The sequence below is a fragment of the Mauremys reevesii genome, linkage group 2 (genome assembly GCF_016161935.1).
Source record: "Mauremys reevesii isolate NIE-2019 linkage group 2, ASM1616193v1, whole genome shotgun sequence".
Taxonomy (NCBI): Eukaryota; Metazoa; Chordata; order Testudines; family Geoemydidae; genus Mauremys; species Mauremys reevesii.
Window position 1 is genome coordinate 239,861,527 of NC_052624.1, and position 18,433 is coordinate 239,879,959.

General features: G+C 43.0%; 1 protein-coding gene across 1 annotated transcript; it reads right to left on the reverse strand.

Annotated features, from left to right (window-relative positions):
* Positions 1-7,803: 7,803 nt before the first annotated feature.
* SLC7A13 (solute carrier family 7 member 13) lies at positions 7,804-13,964 on the reverse strand. The gene is made up of 4 exons (XM_039528004.1): positions 13,238-13,964; positions 10,632-10,763; positions 8,372-8,736; positions 7,804-8,077 (listed from the first exon to the last, which is right to left on the reverse strand). The coding sequence occupies exons 1-4, from the start codon at positions 13,962-13,964 to the stop codon at positions 7,832-7,834; spliced, it is 1,470 nt and encodes a 489-aa protein (XP_039383938.1). The 3' UTR covers positions 7,804-7,831.
* Positions 13,965-18,433: the final 4,469 nt, after the last annotated feature.

Genomic DNA, 18,433 nt, shown 5'->3' on the forward strand with positions numbered 1-18,433 from the left:
CAGCCAGCCCAGGCCTCCCGCACAAGTGCACTATGAGCTAGGGAGCCAGGGTCTGATGGGTCCAGCAGCCCCTAGTAGTGGGCAGCATCTTTGCAGCACCCGTTCTGTGGGAAAAATTCTGTGCAGGACATTAATTATGCAAAATTCTGTGTTGCGCAGTGGTGCAGAATTCCCCCAGGAGTATTCCTCTTGAGCCAGCTCTTTCCCCATCTGTATTTGAGGTATGGGGGAACACAGAGAACATAGGAAATACTGTCTTCCCGCTCTCAGTTCTAGTACCTGGTCCCACTACAGGGATGGTTCATGTGGAGTCTAGTCAACACTAGAGCTGTGAAGATAATTGATTTTTCAGTTCACTCACAATTCCAAAAGGTTGAGGGGATGTTGTTGCTGTGTTTTTACATGTTTCTGAACTTTGTAAAATAAAATTGAAGGCAATTTCAGGGAAAAAAAGTTTGAACTGAAAAATTGAAACATTACATTTCAAAAATGTCTAAATGAAATATTTCCATTTTTTCTGAATTTTTACATGAACATTTCTGCAAAACTGACATGAATTCACAAAATGTTTGTGTCTCTGGATCTACATTTTTGACAAAGCGAATGTTTCAGCTGAAAAGTGTTGCCCATCTTTAGTCACCAGTAGTGAGGGGCTGGAGCGTGCGCAGTGAGCAGAGACTTTTGAGATTTTAGCTAATGAATTCTAAGATGTCTCTACTCAGCATGTGCACATTGAGATTATTCAAAGCCTTATAACTTGGCCAAATTTGGGTGGATTTTTACTGAAGCAGCATTAGACACATCCTTGACACAAAGGACACCCAGCTGCCAATTTTCAAGTTCCTGCTCCAAAACAAGGGGAAGCTAGAGCATCTCAAAGAAAAGGTCACCAGATGTTTTTAACATGGCAAAGCAATGTATTTTTCTCTAGCATCATCTCTGGAACAACTGGACCATTTTGGCTGACGTGTTTAAAAAAAAATCAGGCTGAGGCAGACAGCTGGCCTGGAAATTTTCCCCCCAAACAATTCAAGTTTGGCAAAGTTATAAGCAATTGGCACCAGGATCTTATAATGGGAAGTGCTGAGCAATCTTATGGGAGATCTTGAAAGAGGCAGAGGTGTGAGTGATAAATTCAGCTCTTCTTCTCTGGAATTCTTCTCAGCCCTTCTTCTTAGGTCTCTGGTTAGACCCTTCAGGGACAGATCAGTTGGCTGCAGTTTGCTGCAGTCTTAATGAGGAGAAGTATTACTGGTCCCATTAGACATATGTGAATGAAAATCTATTTTTATTAGTATTACAGTACCATAAATGTGAATGGTGCTCTAAAGAGAAATTAAATACAATATCCATCTCAGAAAGAATTTACAGTTTAAGGCTCTGACCTTGCAACTACAACAGATCCCATTAGGGTGATAGGTATCCACCTACATAGAGTCAGTGTCCAGATCAGTATGTAAGACAACATAGAATAAGGGATGGTAACAAACACAAAGATTGGATTAGGAGGACCTGGTGTGCAGTGACTACAAATACAGTTATGTGGATGCTGAGGTTAGTGATGAGTGTCACACACAGGTCTATCAATAAATAACATTCAGAATGGTGCAGTCTTTATATTTATGTCTGCTTTCTAGTTCATACTAGCAACAATGAACTGCGGGCACAGCATTTCAGAATGAGCATTATACTTCTAGGTGGTTGAAATAATTCAGCCTCCAGGCTCATGCTTTGTAATGCTAATTGATACATGATATTGTCACCCAGAAATGGACTGGATAGCATATCTACTTGCTTAGTTCTCCATTCATCATGGTACTTTAATATGTATATAAGCAGAAGTGAAAGTAAGCCGGTCCAGTACAGCGTACTGGTAAGAAAGTAGCCGCCGGTACACAGCCGACCGTACTGGCAGGGTCGCGGATGGGCTGGGGAGGGCAAAAGGGGCAGCTGTCCTGGGGCCCGGTGATTTAAAGGGTCCGGGGCTCCCAGCAGCCCCTGCCACTACTGCACCAGCGGACGGAGGCCTGGGCCCTTTAGATCACCACCAGAGCCCTGGGCAGCACAGGCCGGGCAGCGCTGAAGGGCTGGCTGTGGGAGTCTGGCCCCAGCCCCGCCCCTTCTGCCCAAGACCCTGCACCTTCCAGAGGCCCAGAGACACCCACACACAGGGCCCCAGCCACCCTGCGTACTGGTAAGTCCTTTAAGTTACTTTCACCCCTGTATATAAGTTCTAAACACAGGAATATCTTCATTGACTAAGAAGGGTCTGTTTATATGCTTAAAATTATACATTTGCTTGCAGGGCCGGCTTTAGGAACTGAGGGGCCCGATTCGAATACCCGGCAGCGATCCGGGTCTTCAGTGGCACTTCTGCGGATGGGGGGGTTCCTTCACTCGCTCCGGGTCTTCCGCGTCACTGACGGACCCCCCGCTGCTGAAATGCCGCCGAAGACCTGGACCGCCGCCGGATGAGTAAAAAAATTAAAAAGGTGCCAGGATCTCTTAGGCGTGGGCGCGGGGCCCAATTCTGGGGAATCAGCCTAAAGCCGGCCCTATTTGCTTGAGTATCTTGATGAACCGTGGTCTTAACCTCTATTTTTGAACTTATATGGCTCCCATTGACATAGCCTCAAAGCACCTCATTAACATTATTTTTCTCTCCTCTTACAACACCCCAATTTACAGGTTGGGAATTGAGGCACAGAGTTAAATAAGTGACATGCACAAAGACACACTGGACATCTGTAACTCAGCCAAGCACCAAATCCACATTTTTTAAACTGCCAAGTCAGTGCTTTGACCAAAAGGCCATCCATGCTTTCCTTTAATACTCACCTGTGTTCAATCCTTAAAATAAAAATTACCCCAACTAAAATTTAGCTGAGTCTGTGAAATACATTTTCTTATTAAATAATAAGAAAGAAAATACTGTTCTGATGGCTCCACTGAATTAAATTGTTTGTTCCTGTCTCATTTTTAAGAAGCAGCAGGTTTTATTATCCACAAACAGATTTACCTCACACCTTATTTGTACTAGATTTTTCTTCCTACAGTGTTTGAAAATCTTTTACCCATGCCTCATGCCCCCTTCCTATGTACACCTTGGGCTTTACATAAGGAAGCAGTGGAGGCTTTTCTGTGTATATTTTAATTTTTGACCTCTCTCAATATGCAGTTAAATTATTCAAAAACCACTTTCTAGAGTAAGCAAACAGTTTCTTGTATTTTAAGTAGCTTTGCACACAGCCAATTCTATCTCATTCTAGCTTCAAAATTTTTTATCTGCTGGAGAACTGAATTTCTTATACCAGTATAAATTCTGTAATAGGATACTATGTAAAACTATTTATTTTAGGTAATGTAACATTCTGTAATCCAGCACTTCCCATAATGACAGATATGTTAGCATGGAGCCATCTAGTGGATGCACTGGTGAGCACTGTCTAAGGAAAGAATAAAATAAAAATTTATTAAAATCGCAGCTATATTGCGTGCGCACACACACACACACACGCAAAATTTATTCACTTAAATATGTTCAGAAATGCTTTTCAAGAGGTCTAAAATCCCAAATTATTACTAGAATGTGTATGGACTGAATATTCCTAATTACAAACCATGTATAATATGGTTGAAAATAACCCTTTCCCCCCTATTCAGACCCTGTACAGGCTTCAGTATTTCCTTTGCAAAAGATGATGTGACCTGACACAAAATAAGGAACACTGCAAAAGGAGTTGTTAGTTACAGCCATATGAGTCATCAAAGACTCCCAGAGAAGTCTTTGGTTTTACTGGTTTGACTAGGAGGAGAATTGTGACTATGCATGTCAAGCTCCCTGTTTTGTTTTGTTTTTTATAACAAGGAAAAATGGAAGCCATTGCAAAGGAAGAGTTTATAATAATGAGAGTAAATTTATTATCTAGCTTCTATGTAGTAGTCAACAAATTTACTGCCACTATTAAAAAGTATGGCCAAGATTTTTTTTAAATGTATACTGAAGTTTAGACTCCTAAATCCATATTTGGGTGCCAAAAAAAATGTCCTGATTTTCAAAACTGTGAGCACCCATTTGTTCCCATTGTTTCAGTGGATTTAGCTACTAAAATGATATGCTGTTATCATTATATTGGTCCACTAGGGTGCCAGACTGGGTCTCTTAATTAACCAATTAATTGAAGACAAAAACTTTGTCTTAAAAGATACAAATCACTCCATTCTGGAAGAACCAAAAACTCATTTAGATCATATACTCTTATCATGCTCTATTGTATCTTGACACACACAAGAAAAATCCAGTTGCCTGAATTATTCAGGAACATGGTGAGAGCCCTTCTAATAGAAAGGTTGATATTGAGACCCTGATTGATTCAAGCAGTAGGTCCAACCAGACCTGTCATGTCCAAGTAAATGGAATTTTGCTTAAATGGAAAAGTAAGCTCACTTATTTCTATGAGGCAAGAATCATGTCTCTTATATAGATATAAATCTCCATGCACATGTATGATACTGTAGAAGTAATGCTTAATAATTAAGTGTCCAATTACAGGGCCTGGTCATTTAGAGGAGTAGCTGGACCTGAAGCATTCAGGAGGAGATGTGACATCTCTGCAACGTCATCTGAAGCCTACTGGTCTGCAGTTGTGTCTTTGTACAAAGTGGTGGACAAGGACAACATGGCTGTTTGTGTGCTTCTTATTAGATCTGCTAGATTTTCTAGGCACACGTTTTATCTCTTTGAAAAAAGTGAACATCCGTAGCAAGATCGGGTATCAGGACAGAGGCCCAAAGAAAACGGTGATCTCAGCTTCTTTCAGAAAATGCTGACAGGTGTCTCTTTAATGTGGGGACTTGAATTTGAATAATTAAAGTAAATTTTACTTTGCTTTCTCTAGTCTATGGGAATACTTTTATCGACTTTTCAGTGTAAGAAAGAAAAGTATTGTGACAACAGGTGCTAGTGTTATGCATGTTATGAGTCATTCATGTATAAGCACTGAGGATTAAACTCTCCATAGAAAGAATTAAAGGAACCCCGTGCAGTAATCAAACCCAGATGGTCATGATAGGGATTGTGTGGGTTTAAAGCACTCTCAGGATGGGCAAATAAATGTTTTCTGAGGTTCCCTTGTGTTGCAGAGGCGCTGCACAAAAGGAAGATTTGTAGCCATGTCACCCTAGGTCAGGAGCCTTGGATTAGGGGAGTTTTCTAGGTGTAAAACAAGCAGCTGAGGCAGGAAAGGGGAACAGTGTATTTAAGCAATTAGATTCCAATAAAGTCCATGAGAGACAGAAACCCAAGGCAGCTGCTCCTTGGTGATTGGCAGTGGTGCCTGAGCTGAGGTTTCTGCAAGAAGGCATTGCCTCTGTGTCATTTGTGAACACCTCTGTTCCAGAAAACAGGAGACGTGAACATTCTGCAAATGAACAAGCTACACTAAGAAAATACCCTGATTCTGTGCCACTGATTTCTCCTCCAATGGGAAACGGACATACAAGGACCCCAAATCTGCTACCACTCAGCAAAGATCAATAGTCTCTTTTTCGTATTGCTTTCTCAGTAGTTACATTAATATTTAAGCTGTCTTATACTATGTTATTGGAATTTTTCCTTCTTTTTGGATGTTAAACCAGGGTTTTACAGATGCTGTGGTGTGTATTTTGCATAGCACTAGTTGAAAATATTCTGTCAAAACTCTTTCTCAATAGAAGATTTGGTTTTTGACAAAAAAAAATTTTTTTGTGAAGGGTCTGCTTTTGATGGAAAATATTGAGGAGGGGAGTGTCATCAAAACTCCCAAAACCTGAAATATTTTGATTTGGATATCCTCCTGCAGTGACTCATGGGAATTGTATTTTGGTTCTCATGTCCCCATGCTCCCATATGGGAAAGATTCCCCAGCTGGACTATATCACCCAGGATGATTCATCCACATCACCCTGAGCCTGGGACTCTCATGATGCAAACACCTCACTGCACCAGGAGGGGAGACTGTGGTACAGGGTTTATCAAACAGGGATTGCCGCTTGTGTAGGGAAAGCCCCTGGCGGGCCAGGCCGGTGTGTTTACCAGCTCCGTCCGCAGGTCCAGGTGATCGCAGCTCCCACTGGCCGCGGATCGCTGCTCTGGGCCAATGGGAGATGCTGGAAGCGGCGGCCAGTAAGTCCCTTGGCCTGCGCTGCTTCCAGCAGCTCCCATTGGCCCAGAGCAGTGATCCGCAGCCAGTGGGAGCCACGATCAGACAGATCTGCGGATGGGGCAGGTAAACACACCAACCCGGCCTGCCAGGGGCTTTCCCTACACAAGCGGCAACCCCTGTTTGAGAAACCTGCTGGCCTGTTTATGAGAATAAAGTAATTCATTGGCTCCTATGCTTGGGGCCTAAGTAATAATCATGGAAAATTGTTCCTTTTTTCCCCATGAAATATGACTTGGTATGATACATCAAAAACATATTAATTGAACAGTACAAACAATTCTCTTATGCCTTATCTAATATTTAATAAGGTATCGTTTGTATATTTGTATGTATTGTTTTAAGACAGCCAAGCACTCCCTGTAGGTTCTTTCTGGGATTAAAAACAGTGTCAGGCAAGAAGGTTACGTTCTTCAAAGTTTTTAATCAATTCAAGCAAGCACAGATGAAAAAAAATTACAAAGTATTCAAACCCAGAAGCCCTAGAATACAAGCTACATAATACTAAAAATAATCAAAACATCAATTTACTCTACAATTTACTTTACACTGGATCCCTAATGTATATATGATCATATTGACATGTATTCAGTTAATAGTACAGTTTAGATTTGGTACTGTTACAGTGGGCAAACACAAATACTTTTTTCTGCTTTTACAGATTTTATCACTTTGAAAGAGATTCTCTATACATAAAAGACTTTATCATGTGAGGTGCTGAATGCTCTGACACCAAACTAGCAAAGCTCTTAGGCACATGTTTAAGACTATGAGGAGTCCACAGAGACTATTTCTTGCCTGAGATTATAATTTTTAATCCCAATGGGACTCTTCACAGTCTTAAATGTAAGCATATGCTTAACGCTCAGATTTTTAAGGTAGTTAGGTGTTGCTGCACTCAGCATTGCAAATTATGCCAAACTGATTTAAGAGTCTAAGTGCTTGAGTAGACTGTGAATTAATCCACAATAGAGAGATGTACATTCAATTTCTACGGGGACTATGTTAACAAACACTAGGGAACTTTTAATGCATGCTAGCAGGTCCACATGGGCCAGTTAGCGCACAACGCATTAGTGCACACTAGGGGCAGGTCTACACTATGGGGGAAAATCGATATAAGATACGCAACTTCAGCTACGTGAATAAGTATCTGATATCGAATTACCTACCGTCCTCACAGCGCGGGATCGATGTCCGTGGCTCCCCATGTCAACTCCGCTACCGCCGTTCACATTGGTGGAGTTACGGAGTCGACATGAGCGCGTTCGGGGATCGATATATCGCGTCTAGATGAGACGCGATATATCGATCCCCGAGAAATCGATTGCTACCCGCCGATACGGCGGGTAGTGAAGACGTACCCTAGAATTTACATCCCTCTAGTGGGAACTAATGCACCATGTAGACAACCCTAAAACTTATTTTCAAAAGGGATTTAGGCACTTAGGAACCTAAATCTTATTGATAGTCAGTCAGCATTGCCCAAATACCTTTAAAAATCTGGGCCTAAGTGTTTTCCTGAATCAGAGTCTTAAGTACATGCTTAACTCCATGACTGTGACCACTTGAGTTAAAGAAGAATTTCTATTGGCTGTTAGCAATACAGTATAGGGTTTAAACATTTGCTATTACTCATATTTATCCTCAGCAGATACATCAGCAGGAGAAACTTCCAACAGTAGCTGTAAGTAACATGTAATTTTGTCAACAAAATCAAAATGTAATTTAAAATGTACAAAGGGCAGGTACACCAGAAGGCCCCCCAACATACAGAGAAGGGCATAGATATACTGCATCTTGGGAGCCCAGACTATAGGAGCCAATACTAAGAACAAAGAAACTGCCACCATCGCAAATGCAACTGGTAAAAACACCTGCAAAAGAAACAAACTGTTAGAGGAAGCAAAAATAGACATTTGTCATTGTATGCATTAAATGTAAGAGAACTAAGCACTCTTTGCCATATTGCAAGCACAATAAATTGCCCTGCCACCCCTTTGCCTGGGGTTATGTCAGCAAAAAGAGTAACTCAAAACTTAATCTAAAAATGAATTGCAAATTATCCATTTATAATTGCTATTCACAAACTAGATGTTCAGGAATTTTTTCCCAGTGTTCAACATAACCCAAGATAAAATGTTACAACTTTTAACTCTTTTTCCATTTACCTTGTATGGTCGCTGTAGAGTAGGTTCCCGGTATCGGAGTACAATCAGGCTGGCACAAGTCAGTCCAACCATAAGCCATACAGAAAATCCAAAGTAATTTGTTAAAGTAATTAGATCAGCTGGGATAATAAAAATGGATGCAATGATGGTTGAAAAAATCATGGCCGGTGCCGGAGTCCAATAGTGGACGTTAAGCATGGATATTAAAACAGGCAAGTGTCCTGACTGACTTCCAGCATAACTTAATCGTCCTAATGTAAACATGCTGCTGTTGAGGGCACCAAATATTGAGGCAGCAACGGAGAGAGGAATGACCCAAGCAACGGAGGGGATCACTCTGTCAGCCCAAGTGACTGCCACAGCAACTGCAAGGAAACAAAATGTCATTAGACAGTGGGTATGGTGTCCCGACAGTCTGACTGAACTGATGACAACTCAGTGCAACCACTTTGTGAGTAAGAACTAGGGGGTACAGAGGGTTTCCTAGCCGTGTATAGTGAAACCACACTATTTACAAGTAGGCAGAAGCAGGAGATGGGATCAGAGCACGGCAGGGAGAACAAATGTGTTAACCCTCTATATGAAATGGACTGCCACTAAATGGGAGTTTCCTGTGTGGCAGTATGCAGGGGGTGGGGGCAGGCCAGATGATTAATCAGTGCACAGATCATCTAATCCTTTATCCCCACAGTTCTCAACCAGGGGCCTGTGGTCCCCTGGGGAGCTGCGAGCAGGTTTCAGGGGTCTGCCTTGCAAGACCAATGTTAGACTTGCTGGGGCCCAAGGCAGAAAGCTAAAGCCATGTAGCACGGTGCTGAAGCCTGGGGCTCCAAGACCCGCCTCCTCGGGCTGAAGCCAAAGCCTGAACAACTTAGCTTTGCAGGGCCCCCTATGGCATTGGACCCCAGGTATGTGCCCTGCTTGTTACCCCCTAACACTGGAGCTGGCTTTTATATGCAGAAAAACAGCTGTTGTGGCACAGGCGGGTCATGGAGTTTTTATAACATGGGGTGGGGGAGCGCTCAGTAAGGAAAAGGTTGAGAACCCCTGATCTATCCCATGGTGGGACTCCACAAAGAAATGTAAAGGGCTACTTCCTAGCACCTCTTGAAAATTCGCTATTGCCCATGCTAGTGCAAAGGGACTGCTATTTACTGGGCCAACAACCAAAGGGCATAAGCTACTCAGATACTACAGTGATGTACACAGTATAAGAAGCTGATTAGAACAGAAAAAGGACAATCACAGAGAGGAATACAATTGTTCCTGAACTTTCTATAGCAGCTATAATCCAATGGAAGATGAGAGATTCTAGGTTCATGGCACTTTTAGTATAGCGCCTCCTACAGAACAAGGACATTTGTTCTGAAAAGTAACCCCTAAAAAGGCCTGTAATAAGATGATTTTGTTTTATTTATTTGTAGGCTTTTTCTTTGGTGCTCATTGCTCAAACATGAATGAGTTTTTCCTTATAACGCACCTGTGAGGTAGGGAGTATAGTCCTAATATTACAGGTAGTGAGCTAAAGCACAGAGCGCCAAAGGCCTGGTCTTCTTACTGAGGAAGGGCTCTGTGTAAGCTCAAAAGCTTCTCTCTCTCACCACCAGAAGTTGGTCCAATAAGAGATATTCTCTCTCCCACCTTGACTCCCTAATATCCTGGGACCAACATAGCTACAACTCCAGTTTTACTAAACAGATTTAAATTAGACTGTGGCCAGGGGTGGCTCTAGACATTTCGCCGCCCCAAGCAGGGCAGCATGCCACGGGAGGCGCTCTGCCGGTCGCTGGTCCTGCGGCTCCGGTGGACCTCCTGCAGGCGTGCCTGTGGAGGGTGCGCTGGTCCCGCGCGGCCACCGGAGCTGCGGGACCAGCGGCCTGCGGGAGGTCCACCGGAGCCACGGGACCAGCGGCCGCACTAAAAATAGCAGTATGGACATTGCAGCTCAGAGTCTCAAGCCCACCCAAGGCTCTAGGCTTGAGAGCCCAAGCCACAACATCTGTACTGCTGTTTTTAGCATGCTAGCTTGAACCCCACTAGCACAAGTCTGTCTTCCCAGGCTGAAGGTTCACATCCAGCTACAGTGTAGTCATACCCTTAGAACTCAGAACAGAAGCCAAATTTCCTGACTCAAAGTCCAGTGCCTTGCTATATGTAAACCCTGAATTCAGCTGGACCCAAGTGACCCCAACAGGGTGGACACAGATAAATAGTTGTAATGATTACCTCTCCTTTTGATTCATCAGCCTTATATCCTTACCTGAGGAGACAATTTCCTTAGGTGTCAGAACTGTCAGGTACGAGATGTTTACAAGTAAATAAAACAAAGTCACTGCAGGAAGTGCAGTCATCACAGTCAAGGGGATATTTCTACTAGGATTTATCATCTCTTCTGAAAAAATATAATTTAGAAAATTATTTTAAGAAAACAAATATACTCACAATATTGCTTTTGAAAGAGTGCTTCCCTGACAAACTTGATAGGACTAAGGAGTAAATTTGTGGCAATGTTTCATAGGGTAACAGGGGAGAGAGAAACATTGACTGTGAAACCATGAAAATTGGTGGAGGTACTTGGTGACACCTGTAACTACTTTTAAATAGAGCTGGTCAGAAATACAGTATATACAAAGTGCTGTCCAATGCACAAAGTAAACAAACTGAAAAGCCTTACCAAGCCCTAACCAAGTGTAAATCTGGGCATGTTGAGACAACCGTTTATTTTTATTAAATCTTGTTTTATTGGAAGACCTGCTCTCTGTGTGCAAATTTCACCGTCCCATCTCTGAAACAACCACCGCCCAGGCATCTGTGTCGAGAGGGGCTTAAAGGGTAAAGACTTACTGAAACCTCCAGACAGCTCATTCTCATCTGTCAAAAGGGCATGGACAGAAGGGTCCACTCCCACTGAAGTGAGTTGCAAAAACACATATGAGCAGGCAACTCTAAAGGACCAAACAGGGTGAGAAAGGTGGAGGTGGCCTATTATTGACAGTGGCGGGAGAAGGGTAAGCTGTCTTTTATTTTCCTCAAATCTTCTCTGTTTGTTGTTTAAAATCTTCTAAAATGTAGAAAATTGTCTTTGGTATTTTAAACTGTTGAAAGGCAGGATGCCTAGAACCCCCACTTTTAATTTTTATCTCCCAACTTTTGTTGCATTAGCAACAGGCCTGGCATTTGTCTCAGATCAAATTCATTGGCTCCTGGCAGACAGGGTAGAAATCTTTGTTTAAAAAGAGTAGAATTCGGTGTCAAAAAGTATTGAGATGTAGGTCCACGGCATTTGCAGCTTCTAACTGTTGGCTAATATGTTGTAATGCAGTAGTAGTAATTGAATCCAAACAAATTAGTACAGTATGAAAAAAATTGCATTGTATTGTGTTAAAAAGTATAGTTTTATGTAATGCTAAAAATGTCCGAATGTGATTTAAAAATTAAAATTCTACTAATTTTTTTTTACCAAAAGGGGAGGAAAAAAGGCTTTTGCCTATAGCATATTCTCAAGATAGAAATGTGTTTCTACGCTGTCATTTTTTAAAACATTAACTCATTTTTCATGTTCTTCTTCTTTCCACTAACTTTTGTTACTTTTAGTTTGTTTAATGTTTGACACATAAGAAAGGATAAAACTGGAAGGGAATGTTAAAGACTAAAGGACAAAAACTGAAGTACATAGTTCGATTCTGCAAAACCCTTATTCACACAAGTAGTCCCAGTGTTCATGATAGTCTACATTATCATGAACACCTACCATGGAAGCTTTCAATAATTGCTCATTAAATATCACATGCAAAGTGGAATAACCAAATGACTAACCAAAAACTAGGAGGGCTTCTTTAATGTTTTTAAATGAATATATTAAAAAGGGCACAGAAAAGTTGTTTATAACATTTTCCTTACTCTTTTTCTTTACTCTTTCCTTTATTCTCTACTAAGAATTATTTCCCCAGTGAAATGATTACCTCTTATCAGGGGCGGCTCTAGAAAGTAGGCTGCCCCAAGCAGCGCGGAGCGCTGCGCCGCCCTTCCCCGGTCCCGCGGCGGGTCCCCTCTTCCCGCGGCTCCGGTTGAGGTCCTGCCGGCATGCCTGCGGCAGATCCACCGGAGCCCGGGACGAGCGGACCTGCCGCAGTCATGCCTGCGGGAGCTCAACCGGAGCCGCGGGAAGAGGGGACCCGCCGCAGTCATGCCTGCGGCAGGTCCGCTAGTCCCGGGCTCCGGTGGACCTGCCGCAGGCATGCCGGCGGGAGCTCCACCGGAGCCAAATGCCGCCCCCCCGGGAAACGGCCGCCCCAAGCGCCTGCTTGGCGCGCTGGGGTCTAGAGCCGCCCCTGCCTCTTATGCAAATCAAAATTGATATTGTTAAAAGTATTGCTTCTGATTGCAATGCAAAATGAAATAGTTCATGCACTTGTCAAAATAAGCAATTCAAGGTTGTGCATTAGTAGGCTTCTGGTATGTGCCCTGGGTGGCTGAAGGCACTCAGTCTTGATATCCACACTCTGCTCTGCATATCCTCTTGCAAATAATTGCAATAGCATTGAGAAAGGGGAAAATCACTGTTTTAGGTCTGCACATTCTATTTGCATATAGATTTAAACTAAACCTTTTGTTTTCCACATTAGTCTTCTTTAAATTTGCAACTGGTTCTGGAGACAGTAAATGCACATTATGCAAACAAGCTGCATGAAATAAGACAATGCACCTTTACAACACAACCAGACACAGACCTTGAATACAACCAGTGTTTTAATATAAATGTCTTTACAGGCTAAATTGTTCTCACTGGGAGACAAGCTCTAAAAACATTATCTGAGGAATGTAAGAATGCTGGCCATAATATTAAATGTAAAAAACAAGATATACCTGCCATGTAATTGAGGGACCACCAACCGCCATATGCATATAATCCCTGGAAAAAAGCTTCAGCAATCTGTGAGGCATCAGGAATCTCTGAGCTGAATGCATTCTCAAACCTTACTAAATTCTCCTTTCTTCCTCTAACCAGCAGAACAATGCCTCCTATGCCAATTACAGATAGTGCCATCATCTTCAGTACTGTAAAAACAGTTTGAACCCAAGTAGCCATTTTGACACTTCGGCCATTCAGAATCCCCAGAGACCAAAGAACTGTCAAAGCCAAGCATTTCTTTAGCAGCTCCGGTGCAGGGCATACACCGTAGAAAGGTTGGGTAGCGTATTCAGCAAACAACAAGGCTCGAGTAGCATTTGATGCTGGTTTGGTAAACATCGCCGTCCAGATAAAGATGAAAGCAGGTAGGGATCCAAGCGCTCTTTTTATGTGACTGTATTCTCCTCCAGATAATGGTAGGGCAGTCCCCAGCTCTGCATAACAGAGGGCTCCCATCAGTGATATTACTCCACAAGCAGTCCAGATGCTTAGCGCAACACCCACATTAAGTAAGGAGTATTTTAGCACTCCTGTGGGAGACACAAAGATCCCTGCACCTACTATGGTGCCTATAATAAAATTTACCCCATCAAAATACCCTATAGTTCTTTTGAGCTGCATCCTGTCATTTTCATTACCTCTCACTTCTTCTTTGAGATAGTCATGCTTTCCTTTTCCCATTTTCTCTGTCTGTTCTCAGATAAGGTCAATGATTATAGGGGCTTCAGAAGCATTCGTTTCCTTTATTCCATGGCTGTGTTGTTATGAAGTTGACCTGACCTTACTCCCTAGTGAAACGCTTCAGGAATATTGGCTTAGTCATTCAGAAGACAAGGTCTTCTTTGGGTTTTTGATGTTTAATGTGTGAAGATGATTAACCAAGTATTACAAGAACAACTCGTATCAAATGTCAGTATAACCTGTACTTCACAGATTATTAGCGTTTTTTTAAAGGAACAGGCATTATAATACATTAACAATAAATGCTTTCTACTTCTATAGTGCCTTCCATCAAAGGAGCTCAAAACATTTAACAGTTATTAAAACTATCCTGTGTGGTAGGTAAATATCTGCTTTTTACAGATGGGAAAACTGAAACATAGAGGGGTTAAATAAATTACCCAACGTCAAATGTGAAAGTGTTTCTGTGACAGAATATGAAAGTCTGCCCTTCATTCATAAAATCTATTACATATCAACTACATTTATAAATCAGTATCGCAGTTGCAAAGTCAAGCACTCAAAAGCTGGGAAATTCTAGAATTAATGTTACCTGTGGAACCTTAATTCAGTCATCTTGTCCTTATGCACCAGTCTTTAATTACATCATCACTTACTTATTTGCCCCACAGGACCCCTGCCTCATTTAGTGCATCGTCTCTACTTAGGATGGACAAACTTCAATTTTTATAATTTGACTACATTTGGGCTGATTTTTCAAGGGGATTTCAAAAAGACACATCCCTGACCCCAAAGCCACCCCTCTGACAATTTCAAGTCCCTGTTCCGAAGCAGGGGGAGGAGCGAAAGCTTGGCAAAGAAAAGATTACCGGAATATCTTAACATGGACACAACAACATATTTTTCCCTAGTCTGGTTCTCAGAAATGGCTGAAACATCTTAGGTAATATTTTCCCAAAAGATTCAGCATGGGGCAGACACCCAGCGTGGAAAATTTCAACACAAACAGTTTAAATTTAACAACGTTATGGGGTCTTATAATGGGAAGTGTCAGGCAACCTTTATAATAGGTAGTGCTGCCAGCCCCACCAAAATTATAGTTAATGGAGGGAAGTTTGTTTTAGAAAGCAGCTAAACCCAGACAGACTAGACCCCATGGGGTAAACACATTTCCCAAACACACTGAATAGGGCCATTAAAACAAAATGGCCCAGTCATCATCAAAACCAGTACATCCATAGCTGAGCCTGAATTTTACAAGCCGTGTTTGAAATTGCAGTTGTGAGGCCCATAGAACTGGACTGGTTTATGGGAGGGAGCTATCCACTTGGGATATGTATCCACAGACACATAAATCCTTTGTGAGTATGTTAAGAAATATTTGCTTGTATAGTAATATCAGTTAGGGGTGTGAATTCTTTAATGACATTTTATAGTGGCAAAAGCCCTAAAATAGACACCTTTATACCAGCATAAAATGTGCTGGTATAGCTTATTTCATTCAGGGAACCAGTATAAACCATACTGGCAAAAACATTTTTTCATATGTAACCCACACACCTCCTGGGTGTGGTGTTCTGTTCATCTAGTGGCAGAGGCCTGGTCTACACTACGCATTTAAACCAGTTTTAGGAGCGTTAAACCGATTTAATACCACACCCGTACACACTAAAAGGCTCTTTATATCAATATAAAGGGCTCTTTAAACCGGTTTCTGTACTCCTCCCCAACGAGAGGAGTAGCGCTAATATCGGTATTACCATATCGGATTAGAGTTAGTGTGGCCGCAAATCGACGGTATTGGCCTCCGGGCGGTATCCCGCAGTGCACCACTGACCACTCTGGACAGCAATCTGAACTCGGATGCACTGGCCAGGTAGACAGGAAAAGCCCCGCGAACTTTTGAATATCATTTCCTGCTTGCCCAGCGTGGAGCTCTGATCTGCACGGGTGGCGATGCAGTCCCAAATCCAAAAAGAGCTCCAGCATGGACCGTACGGATGTGATCGCTGTATGGGCAGACAAATCTGTTCTGTCAGAGCTCCGTTACAGAAGACGAAATTCCAAAGCATTTAAAAAAAATCTCCAGACAGAGGCCACAGCAGGGACTCAACACAGTGCTGCGTGACAAGCGTAACGGAAAGCCAAAGAATCAAATGGACGCTCATGGAGGGAGGGAGGGGGGACTGAGGACTGAAGCTATCCCACAGTTCCTGCAGTCTCCGAAAAGCATTTGCATTCTTGGCTGAGCTCCCAATGCCTGTAGGGTCATACCCATTGTCCGCGGTGGTTCAGGGCATAGCTCGTCAATTTACCCCCCACCCCCACCCCCAGAAGGAAAAGGGGAAAAAATCGTCTCTTGACTCTTTTAAATGTCACCCTATGTCTACTGAATGCTGCTGGTAGACGCGATGCTGCGGCACTGAACTGTAGCATCCTCGCCCTCCCTCCTTGGTGGCTGGTGGTGCAATATGACTGATATCCATCATCGTCATCATCAGCCTTGTGGCAGATGGTATAGTACAGAAGGACTGGTATCCGTCCTCATCATCAGCCCATGAGTGCTCCTGACTGGCCTCCCGGTCATTCCCAGTAGACGGTACAGAACGGCTAGTAACCGTCTTCATCATAGCAACAGGGGGCTGAGCTCCATCAGCCCCCGCCCTTCATGTGTAAAAAAAAAGATTCTGTACTGCCTGGACTATCATAGCAGCAGGATGCTGGGCTCCTGTCCCTCACACTGCTTAATGTCCTGTCTGGACTATCATAGCAGCTGGAGGCTGCCTTCCCCTCATTTCATCTCACTAACAAGTCACTGTTTCTTATTCCTGCATTCTTTATTACTTCATCACAGAAATGGGGGGACACTGCAACGGTAGCCGAGGAAGGCTGGGGGAGGAGGGAAGCAACAGGTGGGGTTGGTGCAGGAGCACCCCCTGTGAATGGCATGCAGCTCATCATTTCTGCGGGATTTGACACAGATTCCCATATTATAGGCAGGACTGATTCTATTTTTAGATACCATAAAGGAGGGATTGACTCAGGGAGTCACTCCCAATTTTTGTCTTTTGCACCCCCGGCCGATCTCAGCCAGGGGCACCTATGACAGCAGCAGAAGGTACAGCACAGAAGGACTGGTAACCATCATCTCATTGCCAATTTACAATGGCATGGTAGACGGTACAGAACGGCTGATAACCATCTCTGCTATCATGCAAAAGCAAATGAATGCTGCTGTGTAGCACTGCTGAATCGCCTCTGTAAGCGGCATCTAGTACACATACGGTGACAGTGACAAAAGGCAAAGCAGGCTCCATGGTTGCCATGCTATGGCGTCTGCCAGGGCAATCCAGGGAAAAAGGGCGCGAAATGATTGTCTGCCGTTGCTTTCCCAGAGGAAGGAGTGACTGACGACATTTACCCAGAACCACCAGCGACAATTATTTTTGCCCCATCAGGCACTGGGATCTCAACCCAGAATTCCAAGGGGCGGGGGAGACTGCGGGAACTATGGGATAGCTACGGAATAGCTACCCACAGTTCAACGCTCCAGAAATCGATGCTAGCCTCGGACCGTGGACGCTCACCACCGAATTAATGTGCTTGGTGTGGCCGTGTGCACTCGATTTTATACAATCTGTTTTACTAAACCGGTTTATGTAAATTCGGAATAATCCCGTAGTGTAGACGTACCCAGAGAGAAAGAGAAAGAGAGAGAGAGAGATTAATGAGTTTGTTCTACAGCCTTAGCTAAGAGCCATGTGGCTTTTAGCTCATGCAGTAGAGTCTCAAGCATTAAGCTCCACCGGTCCCAGATTCAATCCCCCCGACGACAACAAGGGTCTGTCGGTATTGGCTCTTAGCTAAAGCTGTAGAGCAGACTCATTGTATCTCTCTCTAAGTGGTCTCAGTGCCACTAAATGGGACAGAACACCACACCCAGGAAGTGTGTGGGTTACACACAGATTCCAAGGGACCACTGTAATCATCTAATCTGACCTCCTGCATAACACAGGCCCCTGAAATAATTCCTGTTTGAACTAGAGCATATGTATTGAAAATAACATCCAATCTTGATTTTAAAATTGCCAGTGGTGGAGGATCTACTGCAACCCTTAATAAGTTGTTCCAATTGTTAATCATCCTGACTGCTAAGAAATTATGGCTTGTTTCCAGTCTGAATTGTCAATTTCCAGCCATTGGATCTGCTAGATTGAGGAGCCCATTAGCAATTATTTGTTGCCCAGGTAGATACTTATAGACTGTGATCAAGTCACCAGTTAGCCTTCTCTTTTTTAGACTGAATAGATTGCGCTCCTTGAGTCTTACACTAGAAGGCATATTTTCCAATCCTTTCATCATTCTTGTGGCTCTTCTCTGAACTCTCTTCAATTTATCAACATCCTTCTTGAATTATGGACATCAAAACTGGACACGATATTCCAGCAGCAGTCTTACCAGTGCCAAAT